The following is a 24,182-nucleotide window of genomic DNA, read 5'->3' as shown; positions in this document are numbered from 1 at the left end:
TATAAAGGGGTGTAAAGGTGCTATTATGTAAATCTGTATAGAACACCTTCCTTGCACAAAAAGAGCTGAATGGATTGACATCCACAGAAACAATTTTTTTGTAGTGCAGGTGGTGGCCCAGAGGTAGGTCTGATGATCAGTGGGCAAAAAATGTTTATAAATAATAGATATTTCTAGGCAGTTTGCCAGAGGGAGTAGAAATTCAGAGCCACTAACAGATGCAGCTGTGGTGCACTATTAAAACATTGTTCTACAGTAATTATCAGTAATACCATAGCAACCCGTCAGTGCAGATACAAGTTTCTTTTTCCATGTAAACTGTACAAAAAGAATACTCCAGACAACAAGAGCCCAATTGTAAGGTGGTTCAATAGCTGAATACAGGAAGGGAATATTTATGAATGTGAGTGAATACATGTGGGCTACCACAACATGAAATGTGTAATTAAACCATTCTCTTCTCTTTGCTGTGCCAGATCATTATTGTGTGGTTCTGTTTGACTTTCAAATTAGAGTTTTAGTGTACATTTGTGCCACTAATTTTCCTGCTTTTACTGACACACTTCATATCCTTACTACTGCAGAATTTGAGTTGGAGGTCAAACTTGCAAACTGCAGAATGTTCAGTAGCCAACATTATGAGTAAACACCAAAATTTACATGACAAGAGACAGATGAAACTGAAATGAGTTTCCTAGAACAGACTTGAAAAAGAGAAAGGAAGAGTAAAGGAGAGGAGACAACAAACATTTGAAAGATAAGCAGAGGGTGAAAGGTTTAAAGGGCAACCTAAGGTGGTGGAGAGGTTAGTGTTGTCCAGTCCCATTGCCCTCCCAAATATGAACACAGGCTTGTTTCAGGTAACAGAAGCCCAGTAGTAGTGCCACAGAATTCCCAGGAATAATGGTGAGTATTGTAGCCATTATACAAAACCTCCTTCCAATCCACATAAAGCCACTAAACCGTAAAGAAGGGAGGAGTTATGCCATCAGCACAAGCCAACCAAAACACATTTATGTGACTTAAAAGATAAATATTTTCTCCTACTTGTACAACCTACCAGTACATATATTTATCAGGCATCTTAACATTGACTCGGAAACACACTCAGAGTTCTTTAAATTTAAACAATTACGTTTGTCCTAGCCTGTTGGTCCTTGGAGTCTGAAAATATGTTTTATGTAACAAGTCAGTTGGGACTTCTGTTATTTCAAACAAGTTGGAGCACATGCCCCTTCACAGCAGACATGCTTCAGTTTTAGTTAACTTTTGCTATGTAACAAGATCACAGTATAAACTAAACTTGGCTTATTGATAATTTAAATTATGTATTATTTTTGGATAATCTGTCTTCAAACCCACAGTCCTGCTTTCTCTCAGTCTAGACCCTCCAATGGTCTGATTAATTGTACTTTGTTACCTTCATTTAGTTATTTCTAAATCAAATTTAAACTTGCCCTTCTCTTTGCATGAACTCTGACAAAGTTCAATCGAAGCTCTTTGTGTCAATAACTCTGGTATTCAGTCAATGGTTACATTATCATCTTACCAGGAATTCTGTTTTCTTTAAATTATTCTCACCTTTCAACAGTCTTGACTATATCTGGTTTGTAATTATTTGAATTTTATTATATCCAGTATAATAAATATGGTACTGTATGTTGTACATAACTGTTGAAATAGCTACAAGTATAAATCATTTATAACTATATTTTATTGACATAACAGAGATTTGGTAGGAGGTGTTTAACTTTGCCCAAGACTACCCAGATACGTTTTTCACAACATTTGCAAAGAAAAGCTGAAAAAGGGCTGCAATGTCAGAAATGTAAGCAAAAATTTTCAGTGTAGTTTAAAACTTTTTCACTAAAAAAGCCATACAGATAGTCATAATTTTTGCCTTTTCTGACTGTCCTCAAACCCATCTTCTGAAAGATCAAGTTGTGAAGTTACTTCTTTCTAACTTTAAATGTTTTCTAAATTCCTGGGTTTTTTCCTGAAAACAGGACAAATTTGAACTTCACAGGCTAAATACTAATTGAATATTGTACAAAAAAGAAGATATTTAAAGCAGAACAAGCATGCCAATGCCACCGTGACTTACTGTTCAGCCTTTAATAAAAACCCCATGAATCAACTGTAAAGAATTCAGCTCTACTGGCAAAATACTTATAGATTTAGATCCTTGCCCTCTGCCTCCTAGGGCATATGAAACTAAGTTATACTGAGAACTACTTGCCTTGAAGTCCAGAGTTTTTGAACACATAGAGGAAAATATGGCGTTACAAAAAACGACCATCAGGAAGGCATAAGGGGACAGGGAAACAGAAATGGGCTGTAGTTGGGTGCTTTGGTGAGCTGCAACACTGTGAAATTGCCACCCCACCATCACTGTGCCCTTTTAGTCCAGAATGCCATTTTAATGAGTAACAGCAGCACTCTTCAAGCATTAACATCTTCATATGGACACTTGGTTTGCCACAAGAAGGAAGGACACATTAACAGAAGCTTCAGTATTGTAGCCTATCAGACACACAAACAGCAATTAAAAAAGACAATTCCTGAAGAAGATTAAGTCTCCTTAGTATGGAATCCAGAGCAAGGATGGGGCCAGGGAACAGAGAAAAAGCTTTTCTTCCAGCAAGGAAACCTGAATGACATCCAAGAACATCACACCTCCTCTATCCACAGACTTCCAAGAAATAATTTACTTACCCCTGAGTTCACCTGCCTCTGGCATCACTCATAATCTGAATCACAGTTCTGCCAAACTATCTGCTCTTTTGTGGACAATTTAGTTTCCTAGAGGGCTGGGATTACAGATCTGGAGCTGTCTATTGTGACCCTTGGGTGCATTGCCAGAGTGCAGTTCCTCAGTGACCCATCTGCCCAACCCTGTTATGGTACAGTTGCTGCCACATGCAGCAGCAACTCAGCTGTAGTGAGTAAATGCACCAGTCTGACACTTGCTGCTACAGCCTGGAGTAACAGAAGGCAGTAATTACCACACTTAATCTTATCAACGTAATGAATTCTAAAGTTTGAATACCAAGATGCTATCACTGATGCATGGAGTCATTCATACCTCGTAAAATTATTGTGCTTTACTTGATGCTGAATGTACTACATCCCACACAGACATTACTTCGAGGAGTGAGATCATTAGTCATCATTTACTACACATGAACTGCAGCAGTCCTAAATCCAGCTGCTACTAGTGATATCCACAATTATAGGAATCAGTATTAAGCCATTTGCATTTGGTAGGTTGTGGTTTTTTTAATGTTTATGAAGGGTGGAGAGTAGTTTCGTTTCAAAGTAATTAATAAAGCTTTTAAAGAGAGAAATATGCAGAAGGACACTACCTATCTTGCTCAGCTAAACCTCTGTCACAGGCCCTTCCCATTATACTAAATTACCATATTGCTACTTACTGTTGCCAGTAGAGCTGGTCCAAACTACTATTAGAAGTAAATAGCACTTTAAACTAGAGAGAGGAAATCAGCACTAGAATACTGCACAATTATCTTCTCTGTATAAGCCACTCAAGCACTGCCATGGCTGGTTCCAGGTTGTGAGACAGAAGACTTAGCACAAGAGGAAGAATCAAGTGTTACAGGGTAGGGCTCAGAGCCTAAACAAAGTTTAAACTGAAGCAGATCAGTTCCCTTTTTAAAAATTACCTGATTCTGATAGAGACCAAAACCAAGCACCATCTGTTCTCAATTATTAAATGCTTCCATTATTTCTACATTCTCAATTTGTGAATTCATGCTAGTAGGAAACAGAATTCAGCATTCTTCTAAAGCACATTTGTCATACAACCAGAATAGCTGTACCATGTATGCTCCTTCCAGTAAGGTAAACCTTTATACCAACCTATTTTCAACCAAGAGATGTTGTTCCTAAAGCTCTATAAACAATCAGCAAAATAACAGTTCTTCTGCATTCTTCTGCCACAAACCACCGCCATTTCTCCTATCATTTTCTAGAATTATAATGCAGTCTTCATTTAAAAAAACAAACTAAGGAATCTTTCTTGCACACATTCTTCCAACTCACCTTGTGAGAAGTCAAAATGCTTTTTGATTCAGTAATAAGCTCTGTGGTGACAGTGCGCTGTTTAGCAGTTACAAAGGTTTTATTGCATAGAATATAAATAATGAGAAACAGCTTTTATTTGATCAACTTCTCAACCGTAGCAAGAAAAATCAGAAAAATGAGCACAGAATTCATTTGTATTTACTACTAATGCTTTCCTTGAGTTTATTTTGGAGACAGTCCCTTTTTCTTCTTGTCTTCAAACTTTAAAGTATTTCTTACCAATGTGATAGAATTTTAATACAGGTAAAGTCACAAGTATAAATTAGCTCTCAGTTTAAAAATATAATGTAAAGTACTCCTCCCAGGATTTGTTCAGCTCACTGAATGATTTTATTTAAGCATTTTGAAGAACAGTATATTGTTGAGCAGACACAAGAATCAGATAAATAATATTTCAAACATCAGTACAAACTTTATTTACAAAACCTTTTCAGGACTCTTCTGAAAAAGCATCTTCAGCTGATAAAAATAAAATCTATTAATTACCCTGAAAACCAGACAAGTACTTCTCTTGAATGAAGTGGCCAATATGCTTCTGCCTTCTGGCCATGAGGAAATGAGGGCACAAGACTAGGAGCACAGTGCCACACAAGAAAGTATGTACTGTGACATATTTGTAGCTTAAAGTTCCTAGAAATATTTTCATGGTGAGATTTAGGTCCTTCTTTGCTTTCCCATTCACCTATGAGAGCACACACATTGGTAAGTAATTATGTGGCTATACAGATACATATAAAAGAGTCTTTTAAAGGTCCTGTCACAAATTTCAACTCCAGGAACAAGTACTTGGATCCACAGTTTGAACAGGACGCCCAAGTGAAGGATGTCACTTCCGGAAGCGTTTGAACAGGGGGTGGATGTGTTTGTTTGCAGACGCCTTGCTCCGTGAGGAGTGGTATTCCATGTAAACGGTGTCATCTGCTCCAGACATGGAGCTCATGGTGCCTGCACGACGGGACACCTGCAAGTGCAAGGAGGAGAGTGCTTAGTGTGTGATCAGAGGCTTCAAAATATCTTCATTCCATGTGACTTAAAAGATTTACTTCAAAATCTGTAACAATAGATCTGTTACCTTCTCCTTCAAATATGACGGAGAAGGACATGAATTCCATGTCTAATTTCTTCTGAGTGCCCAACAAGTGAAATATTCCAATAGCTAAAGGCTAATGCAGATTAAAAAAATAAATCTATTCTCTAATGTTTCACAAAGATACCAGGCCATCAATAACAACATCACATTTAGAATTGGATGGAAATGAAATGGTCCAGTTCTGTCCCTGTGGTCATCCTTTTCAAAGAATTCTTCATTACCTGAGCTGACTTTGAACCATATTCTCCCGCAACTACTTCCTCCTCAGCATCCAGGTCAGATGCTTGCAGGACTTTCTGGAGAAGCTGCTGCTGTTCTTCTTTGGTTGAAAATGAAAGTTCTTCTTCTTCCATACCTGCCAGCTTTGTGATCACCTAAGAAACAGAGCACATTACAAGGTGAGGGCTCTTCCTCCTCACTGTTAGCTTTTCAAAACCAAGACAAGTATTTGATTCCATATCCTGTTGGAATTGCCTTCAACTTTTACTAGTAATTGGAACAACCTCACAGTATAGATAGCACAGACACATAGAAAATCTTGCTAAGTGATGTACATGTACATACACACATCTCTTTTATATTCCAGCTGGAAATGCATAAGACAAATCTTTGTGGGGGAAAAAAAAAATGGAAAAGAAGAAAGAAAAGCTCTGGACAGAGCATGTCAGCTAAACACTGTTTATACCAGCTTGGCCAAGAACCTGACCAAAGCACATATGACTCAGATATGTATTCAACTTACTGCAAGATCAGTGTCATGCTGTACACTCTAGATTTGCCTAGTTTAAGAAACAGTGTTTTATATTTAACAGAAATAATCCACTAGCTCTGCAGAGACTTAGAATTTTAGCAAGAAGCACTCAGGACAATGGGAAAAAAAACCTAACAAATTGAGATATACAGCTGTTGTGAGACAGTGCAGCAACCTGCAACAGAGCATCAGCCACAGAGCAAAGGACTCTTCCAGACTTTGAGTACTTAAACACTGGATAACTTCAGTTCAGGTTTGTTCTCCTTGGAATTCTCAGTAACTCATCTGGTAATTGTGGATGCAGGGCACATGTGCCAGCCCTACTGGCAATGCAGTGCCATGGGCTCCATCAGCTGACAAACCTCCTCTTCTGAAGAACTGAAAAGATCTCAAGCTTCTGTTATAAAGCTTTGCAACAGGCAGCTTACTTTCTCAACCAGAGTTATTTTGAAAATTTCACAAGATTTTCCCTGTAGTTAAATGCTTTTTGTAAGCCTATGCTTATACATAATCAGTTTTCCCACTGTTACCAACTTGACAAGGCTTTGAGAAAGACATTTTAATTCAACCACTGATTATATAGTGTTTTCCCTCCTCATCTTTTCTGCTTACCTCTTGAGTCAATACAATTAGAAACTAATTACCTCAGCAGTCTGGGTTGAAGCAGATCACAGAAACACTGTAAATAAAGTTTAAGGTAAACTGCCAAGTACAGTTTTTTAAAAATGGGGTAGGGAAACACTGGAATGAATGTGGGCTCTTATTTGTGGGAATTTCTAGTTTGAAAAAGGATGTTTTTCTGAGAAAATATCCAAGCCTGAAGAATCTATTCATGGAAGGAATCAGTCCTACACGGCTAAAGGAACACCATGATACTCCTTGTTTATTTAGGAGGGTCATCTCAAAAATAAAGAAAAAGGAGTCACAAAAATCCATTTTAAATTGAATTTGCCTGTTTCCAGCTCTGGCTGCAAAACAGTGCTAGCATGATTCATAGAATGGAAAGAATTCCCACTGCATCATCTTTTAAGCTGTTCAACTGATGTTCTGTTTAAAAGTTACCCCCAATTCTTTAATATACAGAATTCTTCTGCTACTGTTTTAAAATTTAGTATATCCTATGTTTGGTCTCTAAATAAAAATATAATACAGTAGCAAGGGCAACTGGTTAGCTTACAAAAAAACCAAAAACAACAAACAAACCAGCTAGCAGCACACTCCAAGCAGTGAATCGTATGTAATAAGGCTGGTATTTAAAAAGCAAAGACAAGATAAGTGGATTTAGCAAAAACCTATTATTTCAGTTCTCTTTTTGATAAAAGGCAGAGAACAAAGCTATTGAGAGATGGCAAGAAGAAAGTAAGTCCTAAACAAAAAGTGAAAACTGTTACTCTTTTAAACTAGTAATGAATTTTTAGTTATTTAGGAACACAAATTCTGAAGGACAGGACATTACCACTGAAATAATTACCTAAAGAAGAGGTAGAGTCTCCATATTTGGAATACTAAGAAAGCAGCTATCTACTGGGAATGGCATACACATAGTTCATCCTTGCTTGGAAGGAAGAAACACAATAGCTGTTTTTCTGGAAGTTTCTTTCAGCCCTATTATTCTTTGATGCCAGCTATGACTAAGTTTGGCAAACAGAACAAAATAGATATTCTAATGTTTTGTTTCTAATCTGCAAATAAAGAACATTCCAGTACTGGTCAGCAAAAATGTTGCTCCAGATACTCAGCTGGCCACTTGCACTGCTTTTGTCCCACATTACACCAAAGTTCCTAGGACTAAGAGCTCCCTCCTTGCAAAATTAAATCCCTCTATTTTAACCTCTTTCTTAGTTGTAGAATCCAGGGCATTCAAATATAAGTAAAGGGATTGCTCTAATCTTGTGGCTTGCTATAGCCACACAGATGCATTTGCTGTAATTAATTGCAGCTTAGTACTGATCTACAAGTTTGTTGAAACAGATTCACTACAAAGGGAAACAAAGCTTTCACCTAAAAAGACCATGACAGCTCTGTTTAAAGCACTCTTTAATGGGCTGCTCTTTCCAGAGCAGTGATTTGCTCCAGTGCAGCAGTTCAGGGGGATGTCCCATACTGGTGCCTCACACAGACAAGCTCTTGAACAGCCAGATGTGGGAGCCTTATTTTTCATTCTCCTCAGCACTGCTTCTCATTGGGAAGGTTTCTAATAAGAGCAGCAAGCTCCAGTTTTTCAAAGGAATAATTTATCTAAACCCAAGAGCTGTAATGATATTCTGCTGCCTTTACAGCTTAACAGATATGCCTCCAGGGCAATCCATGTATTAAAAGAAAAATTAATGAGATACACCATGTGATCTATAATATAGAGGAGCTTTGATTATGTTTGGAAGATGACATAGAGAAATATTGGCCTAAGACTGGAGCTCTTTGAAAATTGTCACTTCTAAAGTTTTGCAAGTTGTCTAAGTTGCTGCTGCCCATTCTGACAAGACCCAACACTGCTTCATGCAGTGCCAGTGTATAATGGGAGGCTTGCACAGATGGACAACTGAACAGAACAAACATAAACCAACCACGAAGGAACATGCACTGCACTCTGCAGGGTGCCTGGTTTGAAGTTACACTTCCCTTCCTGTACAAAGCTACTTGTATCTCCTCACAATAATATAGATGATAAAACAATACCGGAGCAGCTCTCACTTGCAAGAAAAACATTCATTAATGCATTCCACAACTGGAATTTTCAAGTACTGGACCGAATACTAACATTAAACAATATGAAAATTACATTATTTGGCCTCAAGCAAAATAAATAGAAGGAACAAATTACCTTGAAGCTATAACCTTGATCTACAAGAAACCGTTGCCTTTTTGTTGAATATGCCATTTCCTGAGTGTCTTGGGATACAAGGGAATAAAAAAAGGCATTGTATTCCTCTGCAACCATGCCTAGGAGACAAAAAGCACTCAGTGATTAGTTTCATTTGGAACACTGCAACAAAGACCAACCAAGGAATAAATACTGAAAACAGGTACTTAAGTAACTTGCCCCCACAAAAATTATTTGCATTGTTTAGCTGCACCCAGAGCTTGATTGAAATTGAAATTGATTGACATAGCATGGAAATTCCTACTTTTGTTCTTAATAGGTTGAGGATAGGAGAAAAGATAAAAATAGAAAAGGAAGCATAGACTAACTCAATCATACAGGTGAGAAGAATCTGCTGCTTTATTCTGCTAGGCAGCAGAAAATTGTTTTTAAGTTTATTATGTCAAGAAGTGAAATGTCAAGAACAAGGACTGCAGTGCATGTCAAAAAAGTTCAACAGAAAAAGACAAAGGAAAAGTTTTATCCAAGTGAACTAGAGTTTGCAGTGTTTTTTGATTTAAAAAGTGAAACAAATATACTTAGCTAAGAATTCATAGTACTATCTGAAGACCAGCATATACCAGGCTGTATATAAATTTTTTTGACATTACAGTCCTTAAGGTGTGTTACCCTGGTAATAAGGCTCTTTTCTAAACCCAGGGTTTCAGTAAGACTTTGTCAATCCACTAACATGGGTTTTGTTTGCATTTTCAAACAAAGCCTTACCTGTAACAAGCACAAACTGCACATAAAATAAGTGTATGCAGACCTTAAGTCTGAGTAGAAAGTATTTTAAGAGTAATGGTTCTAAACAAAAATAATTCCTTTGGCCATGTTTTACAAAAACACACTAGTCAAAAACCAAATCCAGTTTTTAAAAGCAAGTGATCTACAGTACCAAAAATGTGATTTCTAGAGGCTTGCTTCTTAGAATACTATGATTCTTCACAAGAATCAAAAAAATGAAGAAAATATCAAGGAATGAAAAAATGAGAGAACTGCCAAAGAACAGAAAGTCCATTTTCTTTCAGACTTTTTTGTCCTTTAGAAGTTCTCTCATCAGACCTATTTTTATTCACAGGTATATAGGTATATTCTCTGACTAAAACATAATGCAAGGACAGTATGAAGAAACACCATTAACATGCAGTTTCTCCTGCTCTAAGTTGCTATGATGCAAGGCCCAGAGCCCAGCCACCACCTCCTGTACCTTTTTTGGCTCTCAGCACTCGTCCCAGCCTTTGAGCCTCCTGCCTTCGTGACCCACCGTGGGATGAAATCTGAATGAGAACATTGGCTTCCGGCAGATCGAAGGACGTGTCCCCCACCTGCAACAGAGCAGCACCCTCTGAGCAGTCTGTCATTCCCACATTTCCCCAGCCAACACTAAACACAAAGCACAGCTTTCTTTGTGAGCTGTCTTTGCACACCATGCACGTGCAACTGACTCCTAAAGTTCACTCCAAAGATAGGCACAAGGACACAGCAAATGTACCCCCTCACCTTGGAAATGAAAATAGTGTTGATTTTTGGATTGTGCTTGAAGTTTTGTAGAATTTGCATTCTTTCTCCTTGTGCAGTAGGACCATAGATATAGGGTCTGAAAAGAACACAACATATACAAATGAAATAAATTCAAGATTTCTCACTCATTTCTTGTGAGGCACCATGGCAGGGAGTGCAGGACACATTTGAGCAGATACGAAAACAAACGAGATTTTGGTACCGATTTCAGTTTACTTTTAGCTTGTTTGGCTCTTCATGCCAGCTGCCCAGGGGTTTGTGGAACCCTCTGCAGCAACCCAGTCAGCCAGAAAGAAATTCTGACAGTTACAAATGCTTTGCAATTATGTGCACCAATGAAGCTGTATATCAACAGACTGAATACATTTGCTAAGCCTACATGAAAGACTGAAGGCAGCTGTTAAAGAGATTTTTTTCCTCAAATGTACTGAGTTAGCACATTTACAGCTGCAACCTTTGCTTCCTATTTAAACATTTGAAAATACAGGCTTCTTTATCAAGGATATGCTGGGTGTCTCAAAGGGGCTGCTGGGTGTTGTTCTGGGAAAATTATTTTTGCTTTTAAAGCTAACCTCTTGCCCCTTCTAATACCTTCTGGGACTACTGAAATGAGGAAAAAAAAAAAAATCTTCAAACATTTCATGAGCAGCTCACAGTGGCATTTCACCTACGGTTTTTAATGTTTGCCACTGAATTACACGGAACGTTTAATGTCTCAATCCTGAAGGCTCACACAAACTCTCAGCCACTCACAGACTCAAGAGTAACTTGGACTGCTATGAATTTTCCAGTGTCTGGCTGTTTTATTTCTGCCTATGCATAGTTAAAAAAACAAAAAGTTAAAAAGAGCAAAGCCCATGCAAAAACAGGGAACTGCATGCAGGATAGCACTGCCACAGCTTTGTCATCTGTTGCATTACTTTTTCAAACACTGGTTACCAAACATCTCCAAACAATAGGAGTTAAGTTTCCCAATTACTGTTTTGTTCACATTTCCATAAATTGTTTCTAACACAAGGAACCAAGCTCCAATTTTCCATTTAGTATTGCACATACATGAGTGGTAGCTGAACATAATCATGGCAGTGCACAGGACTAAGGTTTTCTATCCTTATCAACTAATCCCTGTGCACTGGCTCGTCTTGCTTTCTTTACTATAAAATTTATTCCAGGGTTTTTTCCAGTCCTAGTCATCTCTAATCTAATTATTCTATTTAGTGTATTTAAGAAGACTATTAAAAAAAACAGCTAAAAAATGAAAGTGACAAATGAGTCAACTATGAAAAAATTCCTTCATTATTCAATTAGTAGCATTCAGTAATATCTTATTTTAAATTTTATGTAGTATTTAAACTGTGAAGTTAAATGGCAGATTTAAACTCAAACTAAAGCATTTTTGAGCCTTCCTTTTCTTAAGACCACTAAGAAGGCATTCAAACACTTTTTGTATTAAGAACAGAAAAATCCTGAACTCCTGGGTATCAATCCTTCATTTTAACTTGCCCAGATCCTACTTGACAGTGATTCACTGGCATTCCTAAGTACTTTTCTAAATCTAGAACATTAAGTGCTAAATGGATTTTTTTTAATGACTCATTTTCATCACTGCAAAAAGACATTTGCAAAGATAGACTCCTCTCCCATTAACTGACATAACTGACAAAACCACAGAGGCACAGTCCTTCAGAAACAGGACTTAAACATATTCCTAACACCAGTAAAGCCCATCAGTACATGAGCTATGCTACACTGGATGACAGACTCATGACAGAGGGAAAGTCAGCCAAGCAAATTTGGATTCTCTGGCCCCAAAAACTGCAGTCACAATAATTCCTGTCATGTGCATGGTCTTTCCCGGATGGTTCCCCACCAGGCAAGGGCAAGGGGCTCAAGGGAGGAGCCAGCAGAGGCAGCCGGACCGTGGCCACCTCTCCCCCACGTGGGAGCCCACCCAGCCCGCACGCTTCTGCCAGGCCATGAGAAGGGCAGGGAGCTGAGCTCCTGCTGGGCACACAGCCACTGCACTCCTGCTGTACCCAGGCTGCTCTGTCTGCACACATGGAATTCCTGCCCTGCACCAACTAACAGGTTTAGCCGGCTCACAGCAAACTGACACAAAACTCTCTGCTTAAAACAAAGGCTTCCTCACCACCTTTGTCCAGCACTGCAAGCCTCCTTTCTTTCCAAGAGCTGGATAACCTGGAGCTCTATAAATGATGTGAGAAACACAGAATTCAGTCCAGAATATAAAAAGGGGCCACCTACTATTTTTTCAACTGGTTTTCCTGCCATGCTTCCACAGCATCTACTCCACTTATAACTGCTGTGCTCTGTAGCATCCCCCCACCACAGCATCGCCTGTGCTTAAGGCTTTGTCTGTGGTGCACTGAACACTGCTAGAGACATTCCAGAGGCATCATTACAGCTAATCTCTGTCCAGACAGATTAAAAAAATGATGAAAGAGACCACGGGTGTTGGAATTCATCCAGCACCATTAGCTCTGCTTGCTATTTGACATGCCAGCATAGCACGGCCCCTTAAACTGCAGTCAGAACTGATCATGAAATTTGGAAAGTGTAAGGCTTGTTTGTGGCTTTGCAAAGGAGTACTGCTGAAATTCCTAGACATGAAATCATACACCATCAAAATGCCCTACAGCTTCCAGCAAGCAAGGCATTATTTGTGTTTGTCAAAGAAAGGATGAGGCTAGTTTACATGGTTATGTTTCGTAGTAATTGCTCTATGCTCGATCCTGACAAACTCTCCCTCCCCAAATCCTACCAACAGACTGATGCTGACCCCTCATTAAACCCTGTTTGCACAACCTCCTGTAACTGTACTCACGTTAGAGTCATTTAAGGTAACCAATGAGCTCTGGGGAGAAATGTCCTTTAGTTGATTAAACAATTACTGCAGTTCTAGGTAATGCACTAGTACAGCACAGATCCCAAAATGATTGTCTTACTTTTTTTAGACAAGGGTAAGACCTTTTGAGAACCTGGAGAGGAAGGCCCTGCATCTTAGAACATCTTGAAAGATCCACAGAGTATATATTTGAAAACCTTTGTCTCAGAGAGGCAGGGGAAGGTACCATCCACCAAAGAAACAGTTATATCTAGTGATATGTCTAAAAGCCCCTCAATTTTCCACTGGCTTTTACTAATTAAAATAAAATAAAAATACTAAATCTTTCACAAAATTCTGGATGTAAACTTTTCTGAAACAAATGCTAAACAGAGACTCTTTTCAAACACTGAAATCATGCTGGAGTGCTAATAAGGTCAATCCAAAAATACCCTCCTGAGATTTTTATGCAGGAGGACTGGAGTTACACCGTTACACAAAATATTCAAGACTACTGAAAGCTGTGAGGAAATGGTCATGGAAGGAGGAAAGCAACAGTGCCATCACTGGTTGTGAACACTTACTTCCCAAGTCTGACTGCATATTCCTTCAGTGCAAACACGTTGTCAGCAAAGACAATGATTTTATCATTCCGTCGCTCATGAAACTTAATCAGGAACTGACAGGCTCTGAATTTATTTGGGTTCATGGTGTAGAGCAGTATCCTTTTCTTTGTTTTAATAGCTACATATTCTCTGTAAAATTCAGGGGACATCGGGCACCAGACCTACAATTAGAAAACACACACACAAAAAAAGTAGCACTCCGTTATTTATTTATTTAATCCCAGTGGGAATTGAAAAGATATTAGGGGATGGTAGCGCATTAGGACTTTCTGTATAGTGCAGGTCACAGATTTTAACAGTCATTTCTGTACTAAAATGAAAGCTACCAGTCAGTGATATCTCCTGCACCGCTAAAATCTGTTTTTCCCAAAATGCTTTGGCATTGAGATCCATGAAAGAAATAGGCAGTGGGACTGAACAAGACTGAAAGATAAGTTACTTTATGCTCATACTTAATTTACTGAATGCTACGACTTCTTACAAAGAGTAATTAAGAGAATGAACTCTCTGTGTAGTCTCCCTTTCACAGCAGTCAAAGCTTTTTCCCAAAAAGAGTAATTTTCATCCATATTCTGAAAGCTGAGACACATTTAGTCTTCATTACAGGACAAATTCACCCATCTTTCTTCATATATCCACAGAGTGACCTTTATTTTAACAGCTATTGAGTCTAGAACTTGCAAAACACTAGGATTGATTAAAAGTTTTCAACAGACAATAACATCAGCCCAGGATACCTAAGCAATTCTATTATGTAAATAACAACCACAGTACTTCAATAATCCTAGGCTTATTTTTTCTATTTTTTCCTAGCATGAAAAAAGAAGAAATTGTGAAGTGTGAGCCAATTAAGTGACACTATTGATAACATCTGACACTATCCACAGGGCACATAATTTAGGAAACATTCACTCTGCTGTACATAGGTTATTCCCTCATATCATTGCACAACAGAAATTAAAAAACTACCACAAAGAAAAGCCTCTTTCATAACCACCATTCAGCTCAGGAAGTTAATGACAATTTACAGGAGTTTATTTAAATGACATGAATTGTTGTCTACTGATAAGATAATTTTCTGTTTCAAAGTATTTTCTCCAGTGAGTTAAATGCCAGACGATGCTTTGAGTACATTAAAAATAACTTCATGCACTGAATAGTCTCTGTTGCTATTGTGGGCTGTCTACATGAAAGACTTAGAACTCTTGAACCAGAAGACAATTACATCAAAGTGACAATGAGATACAAATACTGAATATTTGACTGCAGTAAAAGATTTTGTCTATTGCTCAATGTTTCTGACTGCATGGCATACACATGTATTTCATATGTGCACTCTCTTCTGGATTAGGAAATAGATAATATGTGCTTCTCACCCCCATGATATTTTCATTCTTACATTTTCCAAGACAGGCACTCCAATCCAAAGACTTACTATGGCTGCTCAGAGGTTATTTGTAAATTACAAAACTCTGAAAGAACAGGTAAAGAACAGGTTTGTTGTCTTTTTTTAAACTTTGCATAACTTTTTAAACTGTGCTGCTTATTCTCTTTTAGAGCAGAGAAAGAGCAACACCTACAACAACCATGAACTGCCCTATGAGACAGCAGCATTGCTCTTTCCAGCCACCTGGGAAGATCTGCACTTAAAGAGTGAGCCAGACACCTTTCCTGGCTGAGGGGAATAAAACAATTTGATTCATGATCCTCAAAGAAATCCAAACAAATATGCAAAGCAGCTGTGCACGTATTGGACTCAACACTGGGCTTTTTTATTCTTTGCTTTTGGTAGAGTCATCAGATGTTAGTTCAAAGCATTGGCCTAAGGAATATAAACATGCAGAATTTTCCCATCATTCAGAACAAAAGGTAGCCCATGCTTCATTTGTCAATGACTAAATGGCAGGTAAGGGAATGAGAATTTTGCTTGCACAGCAGAACTAACCAAAGTGCCTAAGTGCAAATCTGAATATGAGGACTGGTCACTCTCCCTTCAACAGTTATTTTCTAGATGCCTTTCACTTGCATTCTATGAGTTCAAAACAGTGGGGTTTTTTCCTTCTACAATGTCCAGTTTGCATAGTGTTCAAAAGGAGAACAGCTGACCTGCATCTGTCATTCCAGTACCAGAGCTAGGGAAAATTGCATGAAATTAGCAAGACAGGCTTAAAATAAACCACCACAACAATAACAACAACAAAAAGACAAAAAAAAAAAAAAAAGCCCCAACCCAGCAAACAAAGACAGAAAATCCCCACAAACAACAGACCAAAAAAAAAAAAAAAAAGAAAACCAAACCAAGATTTTCACTTCTTTTGATACCACATTTACCTCTCATCCATATGCTGAGCAGAGAGGTCACAGCTTTATACTGGAAAAAACTGTGAGATCCAGTCCTACATTTTCAAGTTTCACCCTCTTATATTCAGGATTGAAATAAACACGTGTTTTCTTATGTGTTTTAACATTTCTACCATCCTTCTTTGTTATAAGAAACACAAGAGTTTTTCTCAACTTTACAAGCGTAATAAATAAACACTAATAGTACCAAAAAGCAGAGCATCACCTCAGCACACTGGACTTTAGCAATGTAGCCATTGTTCTGCAGCTCCATCCAGTTGGCTTCATACAGCTTTGGTCCGATCAGGAAGTTCAGGTCAACAATTTTATCATCTTCTCTGACCAGGGTAGCAGTCAGCCCCAGTTTACAGTGAGCTTGTACAATAGTGAGCACACGTCTGAACATTTTTGCTAAGAAATCCAAGACAAATTTTTTGTTAACCTTCCTGAATGGTTTTAGAAGATAAATACTGCAACTTTAAAAGACATTTTCATCAACTCCTGAACACAAGGCAAGCACAGCATTGGGAAATCGCACCCGATTGCACACACACTCCTAACAAATCTGTGTTACAGCAAAACTTCACGTGATTGCAGCTTTACTTTGCATTGCCAACTGTACTCTGAAAATCCAGTAAACCTTCTGGCATCTTTATTATTTCCCATTCCCCAAGAGAAAGTTAATATATTCAGAGGTTACATGGCTTGGTTTGGATCTCTATTATTTCCTAGCAAGAACTATGACACAAGGATTCTTGGCTGACTGCCACATTCAGGACTTGCAGGATATGGCAGAATTACTCATCTTTAGTATTGCTAAAGATCATAGAGAAGTTGCTACAGCTTCATTTCTAGAAAACCAAGCAAGAGCAAAAGTGACAGAACAGTGCCAGCACTATGCTACTTTGATAAAATGGCAATTAATCACCAAGGTCTACTTCTGAAATCCATTACTTCTGCAGACACCAAAATAAATTCAAATAAGAATAAGAAAAAACAGCTAATAGAATTGTGGGTGGGTTTTTTTAGCCAGGATTATTCCACAGACACTTTAATAGTACATTATTGCTTTCCAGTAGTACAGATCTCAATTACATAGCAATTTCAAAGACAACAGTTATTTCTGGATGTTAATCACTATGGTAACTCACAGATATTAAAAGCTGGCCTGCAGTGCCACTGCATTTAAGAGAAGAAGGCAGATTAAGTCCTCTCCTGTTCAAATATGTCTACAGCAAAATTATGCAAATGGAATTCAGGTATTTAAAGAGCACTTTATCAACCTACATGGAGGAACTTGTACTTTTCACTGCTATTACAGAAAACACAGTGTCTAATTTGAAGGATTTCACAAAACCAGTGATCAGGTAAACAATACAGTATCAGGGAAAAAAAAAAGGTAGAACAAGGCAGTTTACATGTCTCAAAACCCTGAGCACATGGGTTTACTCACTACATTAGTCATGAGAAGAACACTGAAAAAACACTATTTCTACAAGAACAGAAGGACATTAACAATGTGTGCAACATGGAAGGTTTGCACACCTTTTCCTTACCAGGGATGGTATGGACTTCATCCAGTATCATAAGGCCCCACTCTTGACTTTTAAGCCACTCCATTACTCTTTCTGCTTCCCAAGAGCGTTTTGTGGTGTGCCCCAACATGGAATACGTGCTGATGGCAACAGAACAGCCAATGGGCTTGTCCTTGGCATCAGACGTGAAGCGACAGATCTGGCTGTCGTCGATGGTGGACCACATCTTGAACTGGGCCTTCCACTGCTCCACGGACACGGCGGAATTCCCGAGCACCAGGCACCGCTTGCGCACAGTGCACGCGGCTGTCACTCCCACCAGAGACTTGCCAGCACCTGCAGGGCAGGAGTCACACTCATTACTCATCTCTCAGACACCACCGGAGTAGGAGGAAAACAAAACAAAAGAGCAATGGAAAACCATGAGAGGATATGAAATCATGCAAAGATTTCTTTGTTGTTCCTTTGCTACAATAGTCTTAAAGAGATCAAGTATTCTCTTCTTAAAAATACAGCTGGATTGTCCACAAGATGCAACTGCATTTCCTCAAGAAAATTGTAAACGATGGCTTTGACAATTAGGAGCAATTATTTTAATGCTTTTTAATTTCAAAAGAATGTTAAATTACAGGTGGCGACAGAAAGCTTCCCTAAGGGTGGTGCTTTATTCCTCTATCTCTGCCAGTTTCACATTCCCCCACAAAGCAAGGCTTTAAATCTTCCCATCCTTCACACTTCTCCCAGTACCCTTAAACACAGGCCCTCATCACATGTCCCATGTACATGTTCTTCTCCCAGTATTGAGGGCACTGGCACACAATATCCTGTTTGCTCCTTTTCCCCCTGTTTTCTGTAGGCTGTCTCAGTCATAACGTTCCTCATTTCTTCCTCAAACTCCCCTGCCCAGCACTTGTGCACACAAGCTCTCTTCTTCCTTGGACACCCCTTTATGCCACCTTTGTACTCCCAGTTCCCCCCAGTTTCCCTGTTTCCAACCAAGGAACAAATTCCAATGCCAACAGCTTTACATGTCACGGGAAGATGAGCAGAGGTGGCAGAGGATACAGTGGGAAGCACAAGTGGCAGCGTGAAGGTCCCACAGCTGCTCCCCAGCCCCTGCCAGTACACCAACAGCTCTGTGACCTGGCTATCCCGCAGTACTTCTTCACCACCAGCTCAATAAAAACCACCAGGACTCTGCACACTGGGACCAGAACAGTCTCTGCTGCTGTCTGAAATCCAGGCAGCTCTCACCTTTGGAATTCTCTTTACTACAGGCAAATAAAGAACAAATTGTCCAAGTACTAACACAGAAACTTACCACATGGCAAGACAATAACACCAGACCTGGCTCGTCCATTCCCAAACATCTTCCTCAGGCTTTTCTCTTGATAGGGCCTGAGGACTGCAGTAGGTTTCAGATCTATATTGATATCAGGATTCACAGAATCATTTCTGAAATCATATTCTGCCAGCAAAGGGTACTCCAAATGGATACAACGCTTCTGAAGCTCTTCAATCATCTCCTGAAGAGGAAACAAAGCTTCAGCTGACAAATTCTCCACATGCGAGTTAATTCTTTTTCCCTAGAAACAACTAGGTTACATAGTACCAAGGGAAGTTACATTTATTTTTTATGCTTCTGAAGTCTGCAAGAGCTAAGGCTTATTCCAGAAACCTTACTTCTGATTACCCCACCACTCTGAACAACAGTTAATAGACAGGGCTCTTTAGGCAGACGGAAACACATGACACATTCGGCTCAGATTGCTGCTTACCTGGCAATGACTAAACCACACCCTGAAGTCCTGCAACGAAGAGTTCAGTAACAGAAAGAAAAAAACACTCTATGTTACACAAAGGTCCACATCTGTCACCCTGAAAACCTCCATACCCTGTATGGAAGTTATTCCAAGACAAGGACAGACTGAATCAGTCAACAACAGGTTGTTGGTTTGGGTTGGCTTTTTTCAAATAAATAAAACAGCTACCAAGTTATCCTTTTGAAAATTCCTTTTTCCCCCACTAAGGCATCATTAGAATCACCAAGTCCAAAAACAACTTGAGAAGTTCTATAGAAACTCTCTGAATGTCAAGCAAGGACTGTGCTCCAACTTCCAGCTCACCTTCTCAAGTGATGAAATTGGAACTACCAAGAAAGAGTTCCTTCTGCAATCATGAATTACACAACAAAAGGAAGAGGGGAAAAAAAGGAAAAAAAAAAAGGTCTCTGAAAGTAGCCCTCCACTGAATTCTTGTTTTGAACTAAGTAATACTCAGCCACATGTGATGGGAACCTCCCTAAGTCCCTGGAGCCTCTGGCCTGTGGGCACTGTGCTCTGCAGGCTGGGAAGGAACAAAAACCAGACTGCCACCCTCTAAGATTCTAAACTTTAGAAGGTAAAAGGAAAGAAATGTTAATGACTTCCAGTGATCTCCTCTACCAAACAAAGAGCTGCAGTACTTCCAAGTAAGTTCTCATGCTTAGGTGCTTCTGTGCAATATTCATACCTGCTTGACTTCAAAAGACACTGTCTGCGTTTCCTCCTCCTCCTCCTCATCTTTGTCCATCTGTTCATAAAACTCAAATAAGTCAGCTGGGACATCTGGCTTATTCTGAGCATCTGTTCCTTGTGAAGTTGATGGACCAAGTCCACCTTCACTGGATTTGGAAATCTGAAATAGAGAAACATGAATTTTCACCAAAGGTTCCACTAGAGACACACTCTGGCTCTCCTCTTCCCCCCAATTTGGGCTCCTTAAAGAGCCCAGAGTTTGTTGCTGGCAGAATGAAGCTGATACAACAAACAAACAATAGCAACTCTAAACTACTCAAGAGTTTACCTCCAGTCACTGCAGTAATTTTAGAATATGGCTGGACATACCGCTGATTTACTTGTGAATGTCTCTGTAATGAGCTCTGTCTCTTCACCTTCAGCGTTTCTCAGGCGACATTCTTTAATTACATGGTCCTGCAGAAGCTGCTGGATGACATCAGGGTGGGTACTTTCCACAAAGTACCTAAAATTAAAGAATAAAGGAAAAAATTTTTATGAACTCATCAACTGAATACCTCACAGGAAGAGTGGAATAGATGATTAAATGCATAGCTGTCAATAGCTGCTGCACTCTCAAGCATCCAATCTTTGGGCTGCTAATAAAGACATTATGACAACAAAAACTTTTAAAAGATGCCTCACACCAAAAGCATCATGTATCCCTTCATGCTCTCTAACCTAGCACAAGTGGCAAACTCCAGCAGAAATGCCCACACAGATTTCTCACATACAAGTCTTATTTGTCACACATAATGAAGTAAATTGTTTTGTGACTGAAGTGAGTTTGTGAAAATGCCAGATGTGGTCTTTTCAAGTCCAGTCCATAGCACCAGAAAAGCCCAAAAGACAAAACACCAAACCTCCAGAACACAAACCACCTAAAAATTTAAAACTAACACATCCTGGAGATTCATCAGTGATGCTGCTGGTTGGAGATCACAGTTTAAATATTTGCTGACTTCTCCAGGCCCCTTCCAGCATTATCCTCTAGCTTTAAAACAAATCAGATTCAACACAGACATAAGCACCCACCTCTTGCCACTGATCATTCCCAGATAATCTGAAAACCTCAAAGACATACTGCAAATCCAAGCAATAAAGAAACAAGCTACTTCTTGTAGCCTACTTCTAAAAATGTGACAATAATCAGTGCTAGCTCAGGTTTCACCCAAACACAATTCAACAGCTGACACATTAAATACTTCCAAAAGCTGTAAAAGTGATACCTGAGAGCTGTTACACTCAGCTGGCATCTGTGAGACTCCAGAGCTCCTGAGAGCACTCACTCACTCACTAGGTGTGCATTTAGAGGGCTTCCAGCCACAAGAGCTGAGGAAGAAGCCACTTACCTGTTATGTTTCAGAACCAGCTTGACCTTCCCATAGCTGACGGTGCATAGCTACAAAGAGAGCAGTCATCAGGAACACGCAAAAGAGAGAGTCCATGTTTAGGACCAAACACTGCAATGGCTTTAGGTCTTTGTGGGGAAGCACCTCATCACAAAACATTTATTTGCACTACTGTTATGCTCACAGAACAAAGCTGAAAAGGTATTTTCAGAAGATGCTCACATCATCTCATGCAGAAGATCAGGCACAGATACTTGTGTTTTATACTAAATTTCAAACTGTTTCCAAGACTGAGAACACACTTGCAGGATATGTGTGCTACTCTTATAGTGCCCCACTATTACAGATTGCTTCCCACACTCTATTTTCCTTCAGAGTGAATCTGAGGAAACTTTCCACATGTACAAGTCGTACTGGCTGAAATTATCTACACAGATACTTAAATGAACCTTTTATAAATCCCACAAAAGATATATTATGAAAATAGTATGTGTGCAGAAATATCATATGCAAAAAGACAAAAAAAGAATAATTTTCTCTTGAAACAATGACAGAAGAATAAGACAGTTAAAAGTGATGAATGATTTTATAAAAAAATCAATTAGGCAGAGGCAGCAAGAAAGGAATTCTTTAGTAGAAACAGATGTATTTCCAATGTCAGTAAAACAGCCTTACCTTGATAAACTGAATTATCCCATCTGGGACACCAGTCTTGCTGAGTTTCTGCAAATACTCGGTGATGTCACTTGTCTGTAAGCCCACACTCACAGCAGCATACAGGGAGTAAGCAGTCAGCTTGTACTCGTGAATATGGGTGGGTCTGCACACAGGCTCAGCAATGGCCACCAGAAAGTCCTGTGCATATTTGTAAACTGGAGAAAAGGCTTCCAAAAATATATGGCCATCAGGAGCCTACAGAAATAAAAACAAATGCTGAAGGCACAACAGTGTTAGTGGAACTGAATCTCATAATGAAGTTACAAGACAACATATCTTTTGTCTTCTGAAAATGGTCAAGGCATTGATTTGTCCATGTTCCTTCCAAGGCACTATGAACAAAAGACACCCAGATCGATAAAGTTTTTCCATACTGACATGCTGGGGTATTCCTTCTCTTTTAATACTAACGAAATTGCTTGAGTGGAGGCAAGCTTCCAGCCCCATTCCCCTGGAACAAGAAAACTCCTTGCTCATTTTCCACACAATGAATGAATGAACAACAGCCCTTGGGTGTCACAGCACTAGGTGCCTGTACAGCCCTCTGACAAGCACCTGCAGACTCTGGCTGGGAAACCAGCCCAGATGCTGCACCACTGGCCAGACCTGGGCAAGTTTACAGACGTCCCCTTCCAAAGGGTAGAGAAAACAAACTGCACCAGCACAGAAGTTGAGGCCAGCCTGTCTCAAAGCCGTTTCACTCCAACATACAAGCCCTGCTGTGTGTCGCTGCAGTCACAGATCCTTCTCGTGTCACCAGCCACCGCGCTGCTCTACAGCCCGGCCCGCAGCACATCCGCGACCCCGCCTGGAGGCTGCAGGGGCCGGAGCGATCCCTGGCACTGCCCGGGCTCCGCAGGGACACATCAAGCCCCGCTGCGGGCGAGCCCCAGGCTGTCACCCGCACACCCCGCTGCAGTCCCGCTCTCCCCGGCCCCCGGACACAGCGGCCCCGCCGCCCCGCACGCACCACCCAGAGGGGCCGCGAGCTGTGGTCGCCCTTCAGCGGCATCTGCAGCCGGTAGTCCTTGGCGCCGTACTCGTCCACCTTGGTGCCGCTCTCCTCCACCTGCTTCCCCGCCGCCGACGGCACCGCCTCCTGCGGCTCCTTCCCGGCACCTTCGTCCTCATCGTCTTCGTCGTCATCGTAATGGCGCTTCTTGGACTTCTTCTTCTCTGGGAGCAGAGCGGGAGCTGTGAGGAGCGCTCCCGGGGTCCCCCCTCCCGGCCCGGCCCGGCCCGGCCCGCGCCGCTCCCCGGCCCCGCTCACCGCGCTCCTTCCTGCCCATGGCCGCCGCGCCGCGCCGCGCCCGCCCGCGCGTCACTTCCGCGCGGAGCTGGGACGAGACCCCGCCGGCTCTCTGTTCCCGGGCCGCCCCCGCCGCGGGGAGACGCGCGGGCGGGCGCGGGGCGGGGCCTGGGGCACGGGCGGCGCCACACCCCGGCCACGCCCGCAGCAGCAGGAAATGAGGAAAAAGAATTAAAAATTAATCAAAGAAATTGAACTTCCGGAAAGCGCATCGTAAATAACAGTAAAGAAAGCCAATTCGGAATTGAGATACGAGAGTGACATTGCGCAGTGTTCTGAAGAACAGAATCCTTAAAAGAGAAATCACACTGTTGTCCCTACAGAGTGTTTTAATATATTTCTAAGTACAATTCGTGTCTGATTTTGGAAATACAAATACATTTCGAATGGTTAAAAACAAAAATTAAAAAAATATTTTGAACATCAGCCAGCTGAAAATATATTTATCTAGTAAATCATCTCTCAAAGCTTTTATATATTTAATTATTCTAACTAAACATAGTACCCTTAAAAAACAAGTTCATAAAAATGTAGAAATGAAATTGTGGAATAAGATTACTGGGATATACACACA

The 24,182-nt window shown here is 40.2% G+C and overlaps 1 protein-coding gene across 1 annotated transcript; it reads right to left on the bottom strand.

Annotated features, from left to right (window-relative positions):
• Positions 1–4,171: 4,171 nt before the first annotated feature.
• ERCC3 (ERCC excision repair 3, TFIIH core complex helicase subunit) lies at positions 4,172–23,686 on the bottom strand. Its single transcript, XM_056496291.1, has 15 exons — positions 23,570–23,686; positions 23,270–23,475; positions 22,258–22,494; positions 21,583–21,632; positions 20,561–20,696; positions 20,187–20,351; positions 18,997–19,201; positions 17,697–18,011; positions 16,367–16,551; positions 13,759–13,961; positions 10,309–10,405; positions 10,016–10,133; positions 8,767–8,885; positions 5,416–5,568; positions 4,172–5,065 (listed from the first exon to the last, which is right to left on the bottom strand). The coding sequence occupies exons 1-15, from the start codon at positions 23,586–23,588 to the stop codon at positions 4,931–4,933; spliced, it is 2,343 nt and encodes a 780-aa protein (XP_056352266.1). The 5' UTR covers positions 23,589–23,686; the 3' UTR covers positions 4,172–4,930.
• Positions 23,687–24,182: the final 496 nt, after the last annotated feature.

Source organism: Oenanthe melanoleuca, chromosome 7 (genome assembly GCF_029582105.1).
Source record: "Oenanthe melanoleuca isolate GR-GAL-2019-014 chromosome 7, OMel1.0, whole genome shotgun sequence".
Classification (NCBI taxonomy): domain Eukaryota; kingdom Metazoa; phylum Chordata; class Aves; order Passeriformes; family Muscicapidae; genus Oenanthe; species Oenanthe melanoleuca.
This window is presented reverse-complemented; position numbering and strand designations above follow the sequence as displayed.

What these genes read in the sequence shown, in the direction of transcription:
- ERCC3 (XM_056496291.1), bottom strand. An exon ending in GGATAATTCAGTTTATCAAG is followed by an intron (nt 21,633 to 22,257) that starts GTAAGGCTGTTT and finishes CTCTCTTTGTAG; the next exon opens with CTATGCACCGTCAGCTATGG. An exon ending in TGTCTTTTGAAGTCAAGCAG is followed by an intron (nt 19,202 to 20,186) that starts GTATGAATATTG and finishes TTTCCTCTTCAG; the next exon opens with GAGATGATTGAAGAGCTTCA.